The sequence below is a fragment of the Dipodomys spectabilis genome, unplaced genomic scaffold (genome assembly GCF_019054845.1).
Source record: "Dipodomys spectabilis isolate Male_0828 unplaced genomic scaffold, ASM1905484v1 ptg000004l, whole genome shotgun sequence".
NCBI lineage: Eukaryota > Metazoa > Chordata > Mammalia > Rodentia > Heteromyidae > Dipodomys > Dipodomys spectabilis.
Genome location: NW_024870681.1, coordinates 4,111,271 through 4,131,896, shown reverse-complemented (window position 1 = coordinate 4,131,896; position 20,626 = coordinate 4,111,271). Strand labels below are relative to the sequence as shown.

At 44.7% G+C, this 20,626-nt stretch overlaps 1 protein-coding gene across 2 annotated transcripts; it reads right to left on the bottom strand.

The window, feature by feature from the left end:
- Positions 1-3,178: 3,178 nt before the first annotated feature.
- On the bottom strand, positions 3,179-13,183 carry Rnf135 (ring finger protein 135). Of its 2 annotated transcripts, none has more exons than XM_042691034.1 (5): positions 12,746-13,183; positions 9,581-9,724; positions 7,800-7,956; positions 7,615-7,704; positions 3,179-3,732 (listed from the first exon to the last, which is right to left on the bottom strand). In XM_042691034.1, exons 1-5 carry the CDS (start codon positions 13,157-13,159, stop codon positions 3,203-3,205), a joined length of 1,335 nt encoding a protein of 444 aa, XP_042546968.1. In that variant the 5' UTR covers positions 13,160-13,183; the 3' UTR covers positions 3,179-3,202. The 2 variants fall into 2 exon arrangements, with proteins under 2 accessions (XP_042546968.1, XP_042546974.1); XM_042691040.1 differs by having other exon boundaries at positions 9,581-9,720; positions 12,746-13,174.
- Between the last annotated feature and the right edge of the window lie 7,443 nt (positions 13,184-20,626).

Sequence of the window (20,626 nt, the reverse complement as noted above, 5' to 3'; positions counted from 1 at the left end):
CTACTTCTTTACCTGAGTGGTAGCTAATAAGGGTTTTTAAGCTCCATATGTGTTTTGTTATATAATAAAATGGTTTTTTCCCAACTAGAACTGAAACTCTGTACAAGACAAACTGCCAGGCAGACTCCCTGGTCCCTGCCTCTTGGTCTTTGTGCCCTTTACTTATTTGCTTTCTTGAATGTAGGTATGATCCTCGACTGGCTTTTAAGCAAACAATAAAGCAAAGACCGATGGGCCATATGCAATTATGTATTTATTTGTTATTATATAAGATTACATGTCCATTTAGGAGACTTCCCCTTGCTGGTTTCAAAGAAGCAAAAATCGCGGAGTAAGAAACTGAGGGTGGCCTCCAGCCAAGAACCAACAAAAAAGCTGACATTGTCAGTCTAATAACTGAAAGGAAACCAATGCTGCCAGCAACAGAGTGAGTATAGAGGCTGATCTTCCCCCAATTGAGCCTCAGAGGACACTGCAGCCCTAAGCACACAAGTTAATTGTAGCTTGTGAGACTCAGAAGCAGATGCCACAGCGAATCTGTGCCCTGATTTGACCAATAGAGATCAAGAGCTAATCAATGTGGGGTGTTGTTTCTTTGCTTTGTTCTTTTGACTTTTTCACAGTGCTCGGCATCTAATCTAGAGCCTTATACATATCTTTTTCTTTTCTTTTTTTTTTTTGGGGTCTGGTTGTGGGGCCTGAACTCTGGGCGTGGGCACTGTCCCTCAGCTCTTCAGCTCAAGGCTAGCGCTCTACCACTTGAGCCACAGCGCCACTTCCAGCTTTTTTCTTTTTGCTTATGTGGTACTGAGAAATCGAACCCAGGGCCTCAGGCATGCAAGGCAAGCGCTCTACCACTGAGCCACCTTCCCAGCCCCCTTATACATATCTTTATATACACTAAAGGCATGTGCTCTACCACCACAAACCCAGTTTGTACATTATTTTTGTTGGTTTTTTGGTTTTGTGTTGTTGCCAGTACCCAAAGGGCCTGAGCACTGTCTTCTAGGTGTTTTGTTCAAGGCTGAGGCTCTATCACTTGAACCACAGCTCCATTTTCAGCTTTTTCTTTTTTGAGGGTCATTAATTGGAGATAAAGAATCTCATGGAACTTTCCTGCCCAGGCTGGCTTCAAACCACTATCCTCAGATCTCAGCTTCTTGAATTGCTGGGATTATAGGCATGAGCCATCTGCACCTCATACTTTCGTGTTGTTTTAAACTAAAAGAAATAGTGCCAGGCACCAGTGGCTCACCCCTGTAATCCTAGCTATTCAGGAGTTTGACATCTAAGGATCACAGTTCAAAGCCAGCCCTGGCAGCAAAGTCCATAAGACTCTTATCTCCAATTAACCACAAAAAAGCAAGAAATGGAACTGTGGCTCAAGTGATAGAGCAGTAGCCTTGAACACAAAAAGCTCAGGGACAGTTCAGGCCCTTAGTTCATGCCCTAGGACTAGCACGTGCATACACACACACACACACACACACACACACACACACACACACACACACACACGTAAATTTATAATATTACCAAGCAATTGATAAGTAATCCATACCTCTTTTCTTTGGAGGTCCCTAAGTGATTCATTACAAGCACTCAACTGAGCATGGCAAAGCTGTGATACTCATAGTTCTAGCTTATTACAATACAAAGCTCCAGAATAAAAGCAGCAGTAAAACTAACTTATTCAGAACAAGGTATAGGAGATCTCGTCTTCATCCTCTCCCAGCAGAGTCATGAAAACAACCCAACAGGTAATTCTCCCAGTGGGATGTGCAGGAACATTCATGGAGTTCTGCTACAAGGAAAGCTCACCCTAGCCATGGTGCCCAGAGCATTTATTGAGGGCCAGTCATGTCTGCCTGTGTCATTGCCCACAAGGCTGAGTTTCCCATCCTGTTGATATCAAGGTATTACTACTTAGCGCAAAGCTTCCAGGAAAATGAAGGCACACTTATTAGGTAGCATCAGAGGTAGGGAACCTTTTTTCTGCCAAGGTCCATCCAGCTATTCATAACATCATTCATGGGCCATGCAAATGCAGTACGGGCAGACAGAGGGCCCTGGAAACTGATGGAAAGCTTATCTGTCTGGGGTGTCTTCTACCAAATGATGTCATGTGCTTATACAGCCTGGTCTGCAGGCTGGACAGTCCTTACCCCTCAGAGAAGTCATCTCCCAGGAGCTGGTCAGAGGTCAGTTATTCTTTGATAGGTTTAGGGCTCAATGTCCTCAATCTTGTACCATGAAAAAAAGATTAGCCTCAAAATGCAATTTTTTTTAATGAGATGCAACTACAAGTAGAGCATCAGAATTCAAAGGAATCTTTTATTCTTGTTTTTTTTTTTTTGGGGGGGGGTCCAGTCATGGGGCCTGAACTCTGGGCCCGGGCACTATCCCTCAGCTCTTCCGCTCAAGGCTAGCACTCTACTACTTGAGCCACAGCGCCACTTCCGGCTTTTTTCTTCTTGCTTATATGGTGCTAAGGAATCGAACCCAGGGCCTCAAGCATGCAAGGCAAGCACTCTACCACTGAGCCATCTTCTCAGCCCCAGGAATCTTTTATTCTTAATTAATTTTTGCTTATATAGGGGCTTGGCTCTAGGACCTCTTACTACTCTTGTTCGGTTTTTTCACTCAAGTCTGGCTCTCTACCATATCTCCACTTTTGGCTTTTTGCTGGCTAACTGGATATGAGTCTCTCAGATTTGTCTGTCTGGGCTGATTCAAACCTTGATCCTCAGATCTCAGCTTCTTGAGTAAGATTACAGCATGAGCTACCAGCTTCTGGCTGTATTTTTATTTGATTTGGAGATGCTGGGGTTTGAACTAGGAGCTTTTGTGCTTGCCAAGCATTTCTCTATCACTTGAGCCACATCCCTAGCCAAAAGTGAGGTTTTTTGTTGTTGTTGTTTTTTGCCAGTCATGGGGCTTGCACTCAGGACCTAGGTACTGTCCCTGAGCTTCTTTTCCTCAAGGCTAGCACACTATCATTTAAGCCACAGTGCCACTTCCAACTTTTTCTGTTTATGTGGTACTGGGGAATTGAACCCAGGGCTTCATGCAGGCTAGGGAAGCACTCTATCACTAAGCCACATTTCCAGCCCCCAAAGTGAGATTTCTTGTCAAGTTACCATCCTGCTTGAAGGCAGGGAAGAAATGGAGAAGCTGGTGTGTTTTAACCCCTAAGGAACCTTTATGCCTTCACTTGCTTTATAGTCAGAGAGTTTCCAGGATTTAAACCATACAGCCAGAAGGCAGGGTGCAAAGGAGAAGAGATGGAAACTTCACACTCATACAGAAGCCTTTCCTGATTGTCCACTGAATAGAAGGCAAGCTTGCCCTCCTCAAGGTCAAGCCAAATGCCCACCACCTTAGGCTGGTCTGAGTCAAGGCTGATTTTCTTAACGTTGGTCCATGCAGAGAACTGGCCAGTGCCCTTCCACTCTATACACCAAGAGTCCATAGTCCTTCCAAGCATCCCGTGCCGGTTCATGCTCCAGGAAGCCACTCCAACAGCCCAGTGGCTACAGGAGCTAGTGTCTACTTCCCAGTACTGTTGCCCAGAAGAGAGGGCCTGGGAACATAAGACTTGGCTACTAGAAAACCTCTCGGGTCTCCAGGGATAGGAATGTGGCCAGTGAGATACAGTCACTGTCCGGCAATCTGTAGATACTTCCAGGTTAGAGGAAAGACTCCTCAAGTCAAAGCTTGGATAGATGGCCCCTAGGGAGAAAAATCAACACCATAAGAACATGGCAGGTCAGCTTTTGATCATACATGCTGAAAAGTTATCCAATAGCAAAAGGTAGCATTAAATCTTTCACTGCTTTTGATGATGCTCTATAATTTACTTGTTGTAGGCCATAAATATTGACATATAAACTTATAATTTTCTTTACATGCCTTCTATCAGAGGTAACTTGTTCCTACTCTGATTTTTGCCTATACTGCTTACCCATCTTTCAGGAAGCTAACCCCGAATCTCACACAGTACGGTCAACTCCTGCAGTTCTCAATGCCTCTGTGATTTATGAGTAATGAACGTGGCTGTTTGTATCTCTCAGCTATTTCTTTTTGTTTGTTTGTTTATGTGCTGGTACTGGAGTTCAAACCCAAGGCTTATGTTCACTTAGCTTGCTTGCTTGGCTGGTGCTATATACCTTAAGCCATGCCTCCAGTCTGGCCTTTTGCTGGTTACTTTGTAGATGAAGCTCAAGGGCTTTTCTATCTGGGCTGGCTTCAAACCACCAACCTCTGGAGCTCAGCTTCCTTAGTAGCTAAGACCATTTGTGGGGGTTATTTATTTAATTTTTGGCAGTAGTAGGGTTTGCCTTTCTTTCTTTCTTTCTTTCTTTTTTTTTTTTTGGATACGGTCGTGGGGCCTGAACTCGGCCTAGGCACTGTCCCTCAGCTCTTCAGCTCAAGGATAGCGCTCTACCACTTGAGCCACAGCGCCACTTCCGGCTTTTTTCTTTTTGCTTATGTGGTACTGAGGAATCAAACCCAGGGCCTCAGGCATGCAAGGCAAGCGCTCTACCACTGAGCCACCTTCCCAGCTCCAGTAGTAGGGTTTGAAATCAGGGCCTTGCACTTGCTAGTTGAACCACTCCTCCAGCCCTTTTTGTTATCAACATTTTCCAAATAGGGTCTTACATTTATACGCAGACCAACCTGACCACAATCCTACTTACAATTACTGAGTAGCTAGGATAACAGGTGCTTACTACTACACCCAGCTTCTTCTTGGTTGAGATGGGAGGGGTCTCTCAATATTTTTGCCTGAACTGTCTTTGAATTGTGGTCCTCCTAATCTCTGTCCTCACAGTAGCTATAATTACAGGTGTGAACCACTGTACACAGCTATTTATTCATTTTTATTAGCTTATTTGAATTGTACAAAAGGGTTTTGATTTTTTCATACATGCATGTGATATGCTTTGATCAAATTCATTCCCTCTATTATTCCTCTCCCACCCTTCTAAACAATTTTAACAGGTTTATACTATTTTCATACATGCATGTGACATATATAGACCATACACCTCCCTTCACTCTCCTTTCACCTTCCCACTGGTTCTCATCACCAAATAGTCTTCTCCTAATCTTCAGCTTCCACATGATGGCCCATGTCTCACTCATTTGTATATATTATATGTGTGTATATATATATATATGTATGTATGTGTATATGTATGCATATGTATATTGTATATATAAATATGTTTTATGTATATATAATAGTGTATGCACAAATATATATGTATATTTTTGTGGGTATAACTATATGAATATACACTCACAATATACCTACTTTTTTTTGGTGGCACTAGGACTTGAACTTAGGGCCTCCCATTTAGTAGCCAAGTGCTTTACCATACTCCCAGCCTTTTTTTCCTTTATTTATTTTTCAGATGGGGTCTCATGCTTTTTTCCCAGGCCAGCCTTAGACCTTGAGCCTCCTACCTACACCTACCACATTTAGCTGGGTTTATAGATATAAATCACCATGACAGAAGTGGCAATGTGGCTCAAAGTGGTAGAGCACTAGCCTTGAGCTGAAGAGTTCAGGGACAGCACTCAGGCCCAGAGTTCAAGCCCCATGACCGACAAAGAAAAGAAAATATTCTTCCTGCTTTAAACCACCATGACCAGGTTTTTATTGACGCAAAATCCCCTTAGCTTTTTGCCCATACTGGCCTCAAACCTTGATTCTCCTGATTTCTGCCTCTCAAATATATGAAATTACAGGTATGTGACAACATAATTAGCCCTGTTTCCTTTTTTTAAAAAAATTGTGCTAGACCTCCATGTTTATTGCAGCACTGTTCACAATAGCCAGAATATGGAAACAACCCAGATGCCCCACCACAGATGAATGGATCCAAAAATTGTGGTATCTATACACAATGGAATATATTATGCAGCCATTAGAAACGACAAAATAATGGCATTTGCAGGGAAATGGATGGAGCTAGAAGAAATCATGTTGAGCGAGGTAAGCCAAGTGCAAAGAGACAAACGGCACATGGTCTCCCTGATAAGTGGATGTTAAATCCAAAATGTTAGGTGATACGACAAAATTAACAAGACTTAAGAAACAAAGGACTTCTACTCATCTGGTGGAATCACTACTAAATAACCCCCATGCTGCTGATCACACCTATGGTATATATGTGCACACTGGAGGGAAACCAGGAGGATGACATAGAACTAGAGGGAATCAGGGAAAAACATATAACAGCGGGACCCATCAGCTGCACTGGACATTGATCAAAATGAACTAAGCAACACAATGGCAGTGATGGGAAGGAGGGAACAAATGGGAAAGAAGGAACAGCTGATGCTATGCAAAAAAAAAAGAAATGTACATATCACCCAATGTGGAAGAAATAACTGTATTACAAAGCTCATAGAACTCATAAATGTTATAGACCATAATAGACAATTTGTCCTATGAAAGTTAGAATGTTTGTGACTTTAACTAAACTTTGCTATCCCACAATACTGTGAACTTTGGGAAATTATGTAACCACTTAATCCCAATAAAAATTTTGAAAAAAATAAAATAAAATAAAAAATACATGGATTGTTAAAAAAATTGTTCTAGAGATAAAATTCAGGAACTTATGCATACCAAGCAACCAAACACACATTCCCCCACAGAGCTACAAGGCCAATCCACCTTGTTTCTTTTTTTTTTTTTTTTTGTGGGTCCGGTCGTGGGGCCTGAACTCGGCCTGGGCGCTGTCCCTCAGCTCTTCAGCTCAAGGCTAGCGATCTACCACTTGAGCCACAGCGCCACTTCCGGCTTTTTTCTTTTTGCTTATGTGGTGCTGAGGAACCGAACCCAAGGCCTCATGCATGCAAGGCAAGTGCTCTACCACTGAGCCACCTTCCCAGCCCCACCACTTTGTTTCTTAAGTGAGTAAAAGCCTTCTGTCATATACCATGATACATCACACACACATCTACTCATGTAACCCTCACAGCAATTCACAAAAGTACTGTTATCATCTCCATTTCATGGTGAGGTGGGGGGAACAACGGCCCTAACAGGTGAAGTGACTTATCCAAGCTCACAAGACTGGGGCAGGGGGCTAGGAAGTGGCTTAATGGTAGAGCGCTTGCCTTGCATGCCTGAGGCCCTGGGGTTCGATTCCTCAGCACCACATAAGCAAAAAGAAAAAAGCCGGAAGTGGCACTGTGGCTCAAGTGGTAGAGCGCTAGCCTTGAGCTGAAGAGCTGAGGGACAGCGCCCAGGCCCAGAGTTCAGGCCCCACAACTGGACCCAAAAAAAAAAAAAAAAAAAAGACTGGGTCAGATGAAGGAACAGACCATTGGCTGGTGGCCCCATCACAAATGCCCAAATATTGCCTGTGCTCTATGTACTTAAGCTTCAAGCTGAGCCCTAGACTGGGGTATTGGGGAATTTCAGCCTTCTTTGCCTTTGTGTCCATCTCAACATGTGGAAGGGCCTGGTCTGACGAACAAATCCAAGGGCCATAAGCCAAGAAATAGGCCTTGCGACAAAGATGGACACACACATTCCCACAGTACCTATCTGCAGCAGATCAAACCCAAGTTTTGAGAGGACTGTATACTTACACTGAGCAAACCGAGAGGCCCTCCTGGTTGCTGGGAAGCTCTGGGCAAACAGTGGGCATATGGAAGATGATGGCACTGCTAGCACATCCACTAAGGAATTAAAACAAACAAAAAAAAAAGTCCCATCAGAAAAGTACAAACCAAAGGTATCCAAATATCTTACTCTACTATAAAAAACCACTCACCTTGTGTTTGTTCTTCAGAAACTTCATTCCATGTGAGAGTTCTTTGCAATTTTTCCTGTATTTCTTTTAAATCTTGGAGACTATCTCTCATTTTTCCTTCAGATGCATTGGGAGTCACTGGCTCTGAAGAAGCCAGTGAAAGGGTTTGTGGAGAAGTCTATGGATGAATCATAAAATAACAAATGGAAGTCCCACATAGAACCCATCAAATATTAGATTCAAGTTCTGTCACCACTTACAAGTTTCCATTCAACTCTGAGCAAACTTATTTTGCTCTGAGTTTGAACTCAGAGCCTTATGCTTGCTAGGCAGGTGCTTTACCATTGAGGCACACCTCTAAACCCCAAGCAAGCATTTTTGTGGGTTGTGGAGCTTGAACCCAGGACCTGGGTGCTTTCCCTGAAATTTTTACCCAAGGCTTGTGCTCTACCACTAGCCACAGTCACAGTTCCACTTCCAGTTTTCTGATGGTTAATGGGAAGTTTCATGGGCCTTTCTGCCCAGGCTGGCTTACCTTGATCCTCAGATCTCAGCTTCCTGAGTAGCTAGAAAAACAGGCATAAGCCACCAGCACTTGGCTCCCAAGAAAGCTTTTAGAAACAAAATTGAGGGCTGGGAATGTGGCTTTGTGATAGTGTGCTTGCCTAGCATGCACGAAGCCTTGGATTCCATTTCTTAGTACCACATAAACAGAAAAAGCTGGAAGTAGTCCTGTGGCTCAAGTGGTAGAGTGCTAGCCTTGAGCAAAAGAAGCTCAGGGACAGTGCCTAAGCTCTTAGTTCAAGTCCCAGGACTGGCAAAAAATAAGTAAATATAATTAAAAAAAAACTAAATTAAGGTAACAGTCTGAAAGTTGAAAACAGTCTGAAATAATATGCAAAACAGCAAAAATACCATGGAATGGTTATTTCTGAGTTGTAGGGTTGTAGAAGATTTGGATTTGTCCTCTTCTGCTTCTTCTTTCCTCTCCTCTCTTCTCCTTCTCTCCTCATAGTTGTCTGTCTTTTTTTTTTTTTTTGGGTCCGGTCGTGGGGCCTGAACTCTGGGCCTGGGCGCTGTCCCTCAGCTCTTCAGCTCAAGGCTAGTGCTCTACCACTTGAGCCACAGCACCACTTCCGGCTTTTTTCTTTTTGCTTATGTGGTGCTGAGGAATCGAACCCAGGGCCTCAGGCATGCAAGGCAAGCACTCTTACCACTGAGCCACCTTCCCAGCCCCCAGATTTTTTTTATAGTACTGGGAATTGAACTTAGAGACTTATGTAGCTATTATAATGCATCTCAGAAATGAATTTGTCCAGAGTGAAGGCCTGTAATCCCAGTACTCCAGAAGCAGAGGCAGGAGATCAACAGTTTGAGACTAGACTGGACTATAAAACAAGACTCTGTCCTGCTCCCCAGAAAAACAAAATCTGGAGATATAGCTCAATAGTAGAGTACTTGCCTAGCATGTACAATGTCCCTGGGTTCTATCTTAGTATTGCTCCTTTCCCCCCAAAATAAAAAAAAATCAATGAAAATAAGGCCTAGAAGATCTCTTGACCTAGGTATCATTGGTGATCGCTTACAGAGCTAGTTAGATGAAGTTTCACAAATGAATTAGCCCAGTTAACCTTTCCAAATACCTCTAGCCATCCACCATGTTTTGTAATAAACAGAATGGTTAAAGATAGAAACTTCTTGTCTATGTCTTTGACTTCAAAAACAGTCATATTGCTCTAGTTGCAAGCTGTTTCTAATCCTATCCCCCTCCTTCATCACTTCCTTCTCTCAGGACAGCCTACCTTGTCCAAGATGCTCAATTCATTGTCTGCTCCAGATCCAGAGAGGGGTTTCTGCCTCTGAAGGCTCTTGACAATGGCTACCAGCTCTTCAGCCAACTCTTTCAGCTCCTGAGCAATCTCTGCGGTGTTCTGCTGTCCCGCTACCTTTAAAAGAGCAGAGTTGAGCTACAAAACACTGGATCCAAGAGACCCCACTAAACAGAGGGAGCAATAAACACTGCTAATGGCACAGAGGAAAGACAGACATATAAGCAATGGACTAGAATGAAGAGCCAAGAGGGCTGGGAAGGTGGCTCAGTGGTAGAGCGCTTGCCTTGCATGCATGAGGCCCTGGGTTCGATTCCTCAGCACCACATAAGCAAAAAGAACAAAGCTGGAAGTGGCGCTGTGGCTCAAGTGGTAGAGCGCTAGCCTTGAGCTGAAGACCTGAGGGACAGCGCCCAGGCCCAGAGTTCAGGCCCCACGACCGGATCCAAAAAAAGAAAAAAAAAAAAAAAGAATGAAGAGCCAAGAAGCAAACCTTCACATAAACAGTCAAACGATTTTTGTAGGACTGGGATGCTTACCTAGCAAGACTTAGAATGCTTACCTAGCAAGCATACAGTCCTAAGTTTTAACTGCAATGTTGCAAATAATAATAATAGAGAAACAAAGAAATCAAATTAAATTTTGACTAAGGTGCTGAAACTATTTAATGGGGAAAGGGGTGCTGATAGGGAAACTATGTCCACATGGCAAAAGAATCAAAACAGACTCTTACCTAACACCTAACTCAGGGGCTGAAGGTGCAGTTCAGTGGTAGACAAGATGGTATGCCTAGCATGCATGGTGCCTTGGAGTTAATCCCCTCCCCATTCTCCTGAAAAATGAAGAAAGAAAATAGGGGCTGGAATCCTAGCTCAACTAGTAAAGTGCCGGAGCCTGCCGGCAACGAAAGGGAATCCTGAATTAGGGAGTGAGGACGGAAAAATAAAGACTTAAGACAAAGGATGGGGTCGGGAGGTCTGCAGTTCAAGACTGCAGCACCATTTATTTTTAACTTTCCCTAATATATACTATTAGAAGTCAAGAGGTAACATAAGGTTACAATAGTCTAGAAAAACAAGGAAAATTTCAGTAAAAACAGAGTACAGTAAAAACAAGACAAGGTCAACTGGTAGAAAGTAAAACAAACTCTGCAGACATAGCAAAGCAATCCTGGGCACCTGGTGTTTTTAAGTAAGCCAGTTCCTTGTACGTCCCTTCAAGTGAGCACCAGGGTCAAGATGACCTTTAAACTTTACTGTCGGCTCCCAACAGTAGAGCACCTGCCTAACAAACATAAAGCTCCGAGTTCAAACCCCAGTGCCACCAAGAAAGAAAAAAAAAACAAACTTGTATGCTAGGGTACTGATGACTCACATTAATATTCCTAGCTACTTAGATGACTGAAATCCAGAGGATATTGTTTTGAGGGCAGCCAGGGCAGAAGAATCTACTAGAGTCTATCTCCAAAATAACCAGAGAAAAGTAGGGCTGGAGGCTTGGCTCAAGTGGAAAAACAACTAGATTTGAGCAAAGAATAAACTCAAGGATAGCTCCCAGGCCCTGAATTCAAATGCCAAGACCTGAAAACACACACACACACACACACACACACACACACACACACACACACAGAATATATTCTTGCTGAGAGTAGTGGTTAGTGCCTGTAATTCCATCACTCAAGAGGCTGAAGCAGGAGAATTGCAGTTTAAGGCCAGTATGTATGACATGAGACCCTCTCTCCAAAAATCAAAACAATATTAAAATATCCATACAGTGCAGCATAATTCAACTATACAAAATAATTAAGTTCTGGGCTGGGAAGGTGGCTCAGTGGTAGAGTGCTTGCCTTACATGCATGAGGCCCTGGGTTTGATTCCTCAGCACCACATAAGCAGAAAGAGCCAGGAGTGGTGCTGTGGCTCAAATGGTAGAGCACTAGCCTTGAGCTGAAGAGCTGAGGGAAAGTGCCCAGGCCCAGAGTTCAGGCCCATGACTGACAAAAAAAAAAAAAAAATGGGGCTAGGAAGGTGGCTCAGTAGTAGAGAGCTTACCTTGCATGCCTCAGGCCCTGGGTTCGATTCCTCAGCACCACATAAGCAAAAAGAAAAAAGCTGGAAGCGGTGCTGTAGCTCAAGTGGTAGAGTGCTAGCCTTGAGCTGAAGAGCTGAGGGACAGCGCCCAGGCCCAGAGTTCAGGCCCCATGACAGGACCCAAAAAAAAAAAAAAGAAAATTCAGAAGCAAAAAAGAGATTAGATGTGTCCAGTATCTAAAAGGAGGGTAAATGAGAAGTTACTGCTTCATGGGTACAGAGTCTCTGCTTCTGGTGATAAAAAGTCTTGAAAATAGTGGTGGTGTCAGTCACACAATATTGTTAAAATGTCTTCTTTTTTTAGTGTGTACGTGTGTGTGTGTGTGTGTGTGTGTGCATGCGGGCGCTGGTCCTGGGGCTTGAACTTAGGGCCTGGACACTTGAACACTTTGTGTTCAAGGTTAGTTCGCTACCACTTGAGAACCACAGCTCCCCTTCTGGCTTTTTGTTGGTAAATTCAAGAGTTTCCAGGACTTTCCTGCCCAGTCTGGCTTTGAACAGTGATCCTCAGATCTCAACCTCCTGAGTAGCTAGGTTCACAGGCATGAGTCAACAGAGCTCAGCTAAAATGTCAACTTTTATCATCACAGTTATAAAATGTCAACTTTTATAATCATACAGGTATGTGAATACACTTATCAGATTTTTGGAGTTTGAGCCAAGCCCGTACAGCCCAGATTTTATCTGTAAAGCAGAATTAAAGCAAAAGACAAAAAATCTGGGCCAGGGGTTCAAGTGGTCCTGGCATGCGCGAGGATCTAGATTCAATCATCAGTTCATTGTGAGGAAAAGTAAAACATCAATTTTCCCCCCATAGAGATGGTAGAGAAACTGAAACAAAGCAGAAATATTGCAAAGGTGCAAGCCCTCGGTGGATGGACTGTAAGGAGGGTTTTTTTTTTTTTCCTCCTGGACACTTAATCTAAAATTTCCAGATTCTCTTTAGAGCAAGTGAAAATGGGAAGGGGAAGACGGAGAGAAGGCCAGCGAGCAGGATAAAGACGGTAGGCCACCGAAAGGAGCTCTAGGGGCCCAGCCTACCTACCCGCGGCTGCGCTCGGAAGCGCTGGGGCTGGGGAGCCAGAGCCTGGGCGAGGCTGTGGGCGTGGCTGTGGGCGTGACCTCCGCTTGCGCGGTGGGCGTGGCCGCCGGCGGGCTCCCCTCCCTCCTCCAGCTCCCGCGCGGCGCGGCTGTACTTGTCCACCAGGTACTGCAGCAGCGTGTTTTTGCACAGCCGCGGCTGATGCGCCGCGCCCTCGCGGCACGTGGGGCAGGCCCAAGGGCGCCCGGCCACGCCTGCACCCCGGGCACCCCACGTCTTCATCAGGCAGTTCCGGCAGAAGCTGTGGCCGCAGGCCAGCGTGGTGGGCCAGGAGAGCAACCCGTGGCAGATGATGCAGCTCAGATCGTCCTCGGCTAGCCATACCGGGATAGCCGCGCTGGAACCCGGGCCAGCCATGGGGACCCGGCCGCCACCGCCCTGGCCCGGAAGTGGCGGCCGGCGTCTCTCCAGGCTCCTCCCTCGTTCTTCCTTTGTCCACTCCCCCCATCCCCCCTCCTCCTCTACGCCTTTTCCGCTCCTCGCGGCGGTTCAGCCCGCGCCGCCCTCGGGCCAGAGCTGACCTGGAGGACGGCCGCCCGGAAGCCGCCGGGACCCCGCTGTATTCCATAGACCGCCCTTTAGCTGATGGGAGGAGGAGAAAGAGATGCTTCCCCCGAGAACTCAGGTGTCGGGATATGCCCCCTGTCAGCCCCTCTGAACAATCGTAAAGGGATTAAAGAAGAGTGGGGAGTATCTGCTCTCTAGGCTTTCAAGTTGCTACCCTAGGGGCTGGAGGCGTGGCTCAGTTGGGAGAATTAAAGCATGAGGTACAGAGTTCGAGTCCTGGTCCCGGACCAAAAGATGAGAGAGAGACAGAGACAGACAGACAGAGAGAAGAAAGAGAAGAAAAGAAATAACCAGCCCTTTGAAATAGCTGTCTTACTGCTTACTTGTGCCATTCTCTCCTGACTGCTCTCTGCAGGCTAAAAGTACATCCAGAAAACAGCACATCCGGCATCTGCTGGGCTTGTTTTCTCTCCACTCCCAGCAATGACCCAAAGAGCTAAGGGGGCTTCCAGGTTTGTAGAGCAATGATAGACCAGCAGAGGCAGAAGCACATAACTTTCATATGTTCGATTTAAAATGTCATGCTGGGGAGGGAGGGGCAGGAGAAGGGCACAAGAATGGAAGAAGGAAGGGTGACCAAATACAGTCATTGTATTATATATGTGTGTGTGTATATATATATATGTATATGATGTAAAAAAAATGAACTGTGTAACTTGTGGACAGGGATGGAAGGGGAGACATTGCCCAAGAAATATTGTACTTTCCCTGGGCTCAAAGAAGGTGCCAGACTATACAAATTTGCAGCTATTTCCAATGCTGGGAATGGCTAATAGATATTACATAATCTGAGGTGTAGGACAAAGGCTGAACTCCGCAGGTTCTGTTAGGGCAAATCCAGCTACTTGCTCAATAATCCAAACAGACAATAGTGGTGACTGGCAAAGAAAGGAGATTTAATATGCAGTACAGAGACATCATGGGAAGAGGCAAGGCAAGCACTTCAGCCCATCTTTAGGGTATAGACACGAATTTCAGTTTTAAATAGAGGAAAGGGTGGGAAAAGGGGGTTGAGGTCTGCATAATTATTAAACACTGCCAGTCACAGGTGTGGTCTAGTTGCTCATGATTGCTGGAGTAAGCAAAAGAGTTTAACATGATAAGAAAGTCTTTCTTGCCTAACAGGTTTTGTCATAAGAATGCATAAGTCCTGCCATTTGGGAGTCCTAGGTGACCACAAGAGCAAAGACAGGCATAAAATAGACATCATATTTTCAGACCCAAAATGAAGAGTCATTGTTTTTAAGAAATGAAGGTGTGGCTCAAGTGGTAAAGCACCAGCCTTAAGTGAAAAAGCCAAGTGTGAGCGTGAGGCCCTGAGTTCAAGCCCTAGTGTTCACACACACACACACACACACACACACACACTACACTGTTTCCAGCTGTTTCCCATTGTGGACACTAATAGGATTGGACCTATTCTACCCACTTGATTTGTTGGGGGGGGGGGCTTTTTGGCCATAGTGGTGGTGGTGGTATTGGTTTTTCATAATATCTTTCTCCCAGTTGTTGGACTTTGGAAAAAAAAAAAATCTGGGAAACCTGGGGCTTTGGGTGGCTATGATGTGCACATTCAGTGCAGGGCTATAGTAGGGCATGTAGTAAAGGAGACAGATGCATTTGTGATGTGCTAAGCTTACTTGTTTCAGTATAACCTAGCTCATCATATCTAATGTATTTCTTAGATCATATAGCATCTCCTTTTTTTTTTTTTTTTTTGGTGGTACTAAAGGGTTGAATGCATGGCCTTGTGTTTGCTAGTCAGGTACTCTTACCACTTGGGCCACACTACCATCCCTAAGACACACACTGTTTCTCTTTCCTTTATGTGCTGGTATTGGTGCTTTGACTCACTTGGCATGGATGGTGCTCTATCATTTGAGCCACACCTCCAGTTCCAAGACCCTCTTTTCTTACTTGTAAAATAGACAGACTACTAAACATTTATCTGACCTAGATTCATATCCTACCTCTTAAAAAATAATAGGTTGGGTGCTGCTGACTCATACTGTAATCTTAGCTACTCAGAAGGCTGATATCTAAGGATCACAGTTCAAAGGCCAGCCTGGTCAGGAAAGTCTGTGAGACTCTTATCTACAATAAACCACCAAAAAGCAGGAAGTAGAGGGTGGCTCAGGTGGTACAACACTAGCCTTGAGAAAAATAGAGCTAAGAAAGAGTGTGAGGCCCTAAGTTTAAGACCCAGTACCTGCACACAAAAAATATGGATTACAGGCCTGAGCCACTGGCCCACTGCTCCAGCTCACTCGGCTTCCTAACTCAGAGCCGGCACTCTGCCATTCCTTGAGCCATGCCTCTTGACTTGCTTTTCTGCTGATTATTTTGGAGATAGAGTTTCATAGTCATTTTTACCAAGGCTGGCCTCTAGTCATGATCCTTTGATCTCATTCTCCTGATTAGCTAAGAATATAGGTATGAATCACTGATACCAATGAAACCTTATTTTGTATATGCCAGTTGCATTGAGACTTTACCTCTTGTGTGTGTGTCTGTTCTCTGCCTCGCTGAGCGGCCCTTACCCTCAGAAGTCTTCTTTCCCTCCACAAGTAGCTTTGGTACTGCCTATTTACTTCTCTTTCTTCCCCTCTAGACCATAATTTCCTGGAGGGTGGGACTATTTCATTGTTGACTTCCTCATCTCTAGACCTTAGCAGAGTGAACCCAACAGAGCTCAGAGGTCATGGAAAAGACAAATAAGTAAATGCTCCAGCAGGTGTTGAAACAGACATGCTCAAGGTGCCTTGGGAGCTAGACCACCCACCTCTCTACTTGAGCAGCTTCCTTCAAGAAAGAGACACCTCATGCTATAAGTTCTTAGAAACTGCTTTTGCTAGCTTTGCATAGTGGCACTATAAACCTCATAGCCCATGAGGTTTATCTTAGGAGAAGTTTGTTAACTGGGAAAAAGAAAAAAACTGCTTTTGCTAGGAGCACTGACTCCTCCCTTGGGCCTACAAATGTCCAAAGGGTAGCTAGAAGCTAGAGAAATGCTTGGCATCGCTGCATCCATTTTACATTGAGCATCGCTGCATCCATTTTACATTGAGCCCATTTTTTTCCCTGCAGCCACCTTGAAATCCAGGGACAGGACAGGACATATAGAATGGCACCTGTATGACAAGAGCCAGAACTATCCCAAGTAAAGATAGAACAGACCACGCCTGGCCCAACGAGGGCAATAACCTATTATGAAGCTGCACCCTGGAACAAGAGTGTTTAGCCTAGCTGGATGCCAGTGGCACTCAACTGTAATCCTAGCTACTCAGGAGGCTGAGATCTGAGGATTGCAGTTTAAAGCTAGCTTGTGCATGAAAGTCCATGAGACTCTTATCTCTAATTAACCATAAAACAAAGCCAGAAGTAGAGCTGTGGCTCAAGTAATAGAGTGTCAACCTTGAGCAAAAAAGCTAAGGGAAGGACTGGGAATGTGGCTTAATGGTAGCATGCTTGCCTAGCATGTGTGAAGGCCTGGGTTTGATTCCTCAGTTCCACATAAACAGAAAAAACCAGAAGTGGTGCTATGGCTCAAGTGGTAGAGTGCTAGCCTTGAGCAAAAGAAGCTCAGGGACAGTGCACAGGCCCTGAGTTCAAGCCCCAGGACTAGCAAAGAAAGAAAAAAAAAAGGGAATGGACATACCTAGGCCCTGAGTTCAGAGTCCCAAATCTTTCTCTCTCTCTCTCTCTCACACACACACACAGTATTTATCCCATGGAAACCAAGTCATTTTTCTCAGATGATGACAGCAAAAACAACTTCTCCAGGACTCCTGGAAGAGCTAGAACTGAGATAAAGATCAGCAGACCTCATTGAGACTGGGACTGCAGACCTCTCTTCCCCTGCCCCACTCTTCTTTTACCTAAACCTAAATGTCTGTACCCTAAAGATGTGCCAACATGTGTACTTTGCCTCTCCCCCAGGCATGCCCATGTACCTAATAAACTTCCTTCCTAGGCCTTTCACCACTGCTCCTCTTGTTTAGCATGTTGTGGGGAGTGGCTGGACCTGACAGATGGAATCTTTGGAATTGGGTCTGTGGCTTATAAGCCATAGGTTACAATGAGGTGCTTGTCCGCCAATTGAGGATCCAAGGAAAGTCCTACAACATGGAGATGATCTCTGTGTGTGTGTGTGTGTGTGTGTGTGTGAGAGAGAGAGAGAGAGAGAGGATGAGAGAGAGAGAGAGAGAGAGAGTGTTGTGGGGCTTGAACTCAGGGCCTGGGTACTGTCCCTGAGCTTTTTTGCTCAAGGCTAGCACTCTACTACTTTGAGCCACAGCACCACTTCTGGTTTTCTGGTGGTTAATTGGAGATAAAAGTCTCATGACCTTTCCTGCCTAGGCTGACTTTGAACTGCGATCCTCATATCTCAGCCTCCTGAGTAGCTAGGCTGACAGGCATGAGCTACCAGCGCCCATCCAGAGAATCTCTTAAAGATCCTCTCAACCCTCTGGGTCTTCATTGAAATGAAGAGAGAACACCCGATATATTTCTTCACCTCTCTTGTAAGGCAATAAAAGGAACAAAGAGCTGGCATCAGTTGTTCATGTCTATAATTCTAGCTACTCAAGAGGCTAAGATCTGAGGATCAAGATTCAAAGCCAGCTTAGGCAGAAAAGTCTGTGAGACTCCATCCCCAATTAACCAATAAAAAGTAGGGCGTGGCTCAAACAGTAGAAGGCCATCCCTAAATTCAAACCCCTGAGTCAGAAAACAAAGCAAAAAAAAAATCCCAAAAAACAAAAAAACAAGGAACTAAGAATCATAGAGTATGAATACTGGCCCCTTAGATTTCTCTAACATTTCAGCCATTTGAGATTTCTTTCAGTTCCTTTTTCCCATCTTGAGGCCTTTGACATTTTTGCCTAGCTTTATGTTCTTCCTTACCCTCTTCCCTTTGGCTAACCTTTACACAGCTTGGAGGTTATAGTTTTGAGGGAACAGAGTCTTCTCTCCCCGTCCATCATTGTAAGCTCTATTGCCAAATCCCATAGCAGTCTGCTCTTCCCCTTTCTAAACACCTGCTTCCTTGTGCTGCCCTAGTGAAGGGATTCTGCCTCCTGCAGGCTGTAGTGTGTAACAGCAGGAACCACATCATGAGCAGAAATACTTACCCTGAAATTTTAATCATTAGTTCAACCTCCTGTTTTCATGTGTCTATGCCAGTACTATGGCTTGAACACAGGGCCAGGGAACTCTCTTTTAGCTTTTTCTGCTCAAGGCTGGTGCGCTACCACTTGAGCCACACTTGCATTCCCTGATTTTTGATGGTTAATTGGAGGCTAAAATCTTACAGACTTTTCTGACCAGACCAGCTTGGAATCATGATCCTCGGATCTGAGCCTCCTGAGTAGCTAAGATTGCAGATATGAGATACACATACCTGCTTCCTTATTTAAGAGATGAAAAGGCAAAGAATTGAAGACATGAATTTTCCTGTTGTCCCATGTGGATGGCTCTCTGCTGTGTGGCCCCATGAAAATATGAGTGCTCAGCTTGTTTCTTTCTTTGCAGAGCACTGTGATCATCAATGCAGATATTATTTCTAGTTTGTTTGTTTGTTTTGCTGGTCCTGAGGCTTGAACTCAGGGCCTGGGCACTGACCCTATGCCTTTTTGTGCTCAAGGCAAGCGCTCTACCACTTGAGCCACAGTGCCACTTCCAGCTTTTTCTAAGTAGTTTATTGGAGATAAGAGTCTCACAGACTTTGCTGCCCAGGCTGGCTTTGAACTGTGATTCTCAAATCTCAGCCTCCTGAGTAGCTGGGATTATAGGAGTGAGCCATCAGCAACTGGCTGTTATTACTATTTTATCTGAGCTTCTATTCTCAAACGTGCACAGAGGAGGATGTCTCCTAGGAAAAATTTTTCAATTGCTTTCTACTTTCTTTATATAATTTTGTGTATTTATTTATGTTCATGTGTACTGAAGAATCGAACCCAGGGCCTCATGCATGCTAGGCAAGCACTCTGCCACTAAGCCACATTCCCAGCCCCTCAGGAATATTTTAAATTAATTTCTTTATTTAATGCTAGGGATTAAACCCAAGGCCTCAAGCAGACTAAACATGTTAACCCCTGAGTGCTGTCCTTCAGCTCTTCAGCTCAAGACTAACACTCTACCACTTGAGCCACAGCACCACTTCCGGCTTTTTCTGTTTATGGGGTGGCTCAGAAATCAAACCCAGAGGGCCTCATGCATGCAAGGCAAGCACTCTACCACAGAGCCACCTTCCCAGCCCCGCTTTTCTTTCTTTTTTTTTTTAAGATGAGTTCTGGGCTGGGAATGTGGCTTAGTGGTAGAGTGCTTGCCTAGCATGTATGAAGCCCTGGGTACAGTTCCTCAATACCACGTAAACAAAAAAAGCCGCAAGTAGCACTGTGGCTTAAATGGTAGAGTGCTAGCCTTAAGCAAAAAGAAGCTTAGGGACAGCGCTCCAAGTTCAAGCCTCAGGACTGGCAAAAGGAGGAGGAGCAGGAGGAGGAGGAAAAAGAAGAAGAAGAAAGACGAGTTCTTACTATGTTTCCCAGACTAGTTTCAAATCCTTGAGCTCAAGAGATCTTCCTTAGCCTCCTGAGTAACTGGGCTTACAGGTACACATCACTACCATGCCTGGCTCCAAGAACTTTGTATATATGTATGTGCACATGCTGGTCCTGAGGCTTGAACTCAGAGCCTGGGAACTGTCTCTGAGTTTTTTGCTCAAGGCTATTGCTGTCACATGAGTCACAGCTTCATTTCGGGCTTTTTGGTAGTTAATTGTGAATGAGAGTCCCATATACTTTTCTGCTGGATGTAGGTTCAAATGCAGTCCTAAGATCTCAGCCTCCTGAGTAGTTTACAGTGTAACCCATTGTTACCCAGCAGGATGGTACTTGGGTTTGAGCTCAGGGCTGTGTTCTTGCTAAGGCATAGCCCTAACCTTCCAGAACATTTCTGATTCATGCTGAAAAACCACTGCTTTTGAAGGGTGAAAAGTACGTTTTGAAAATTCTTTCATAGCTGGGTTCTGGTGCCTCATGCCTGTAATCCTAGCTACTCAGGAGGCTGAGATCTGAAGATCATGGTTCAGTGCCAGCCCGAGCAGGAAAGTCCATGAGACTCTTATCTCCAATAAACCACCAGGAAACTGGAAGTGGCACTGTGGCTCAAGTGGTAGAGCCCTAACTTGAGCTGAAGAGCTGAGGGACAGCAACCAGACCTAGAGTTCAAGCCCCATGACTGACAAAAATAAAATAT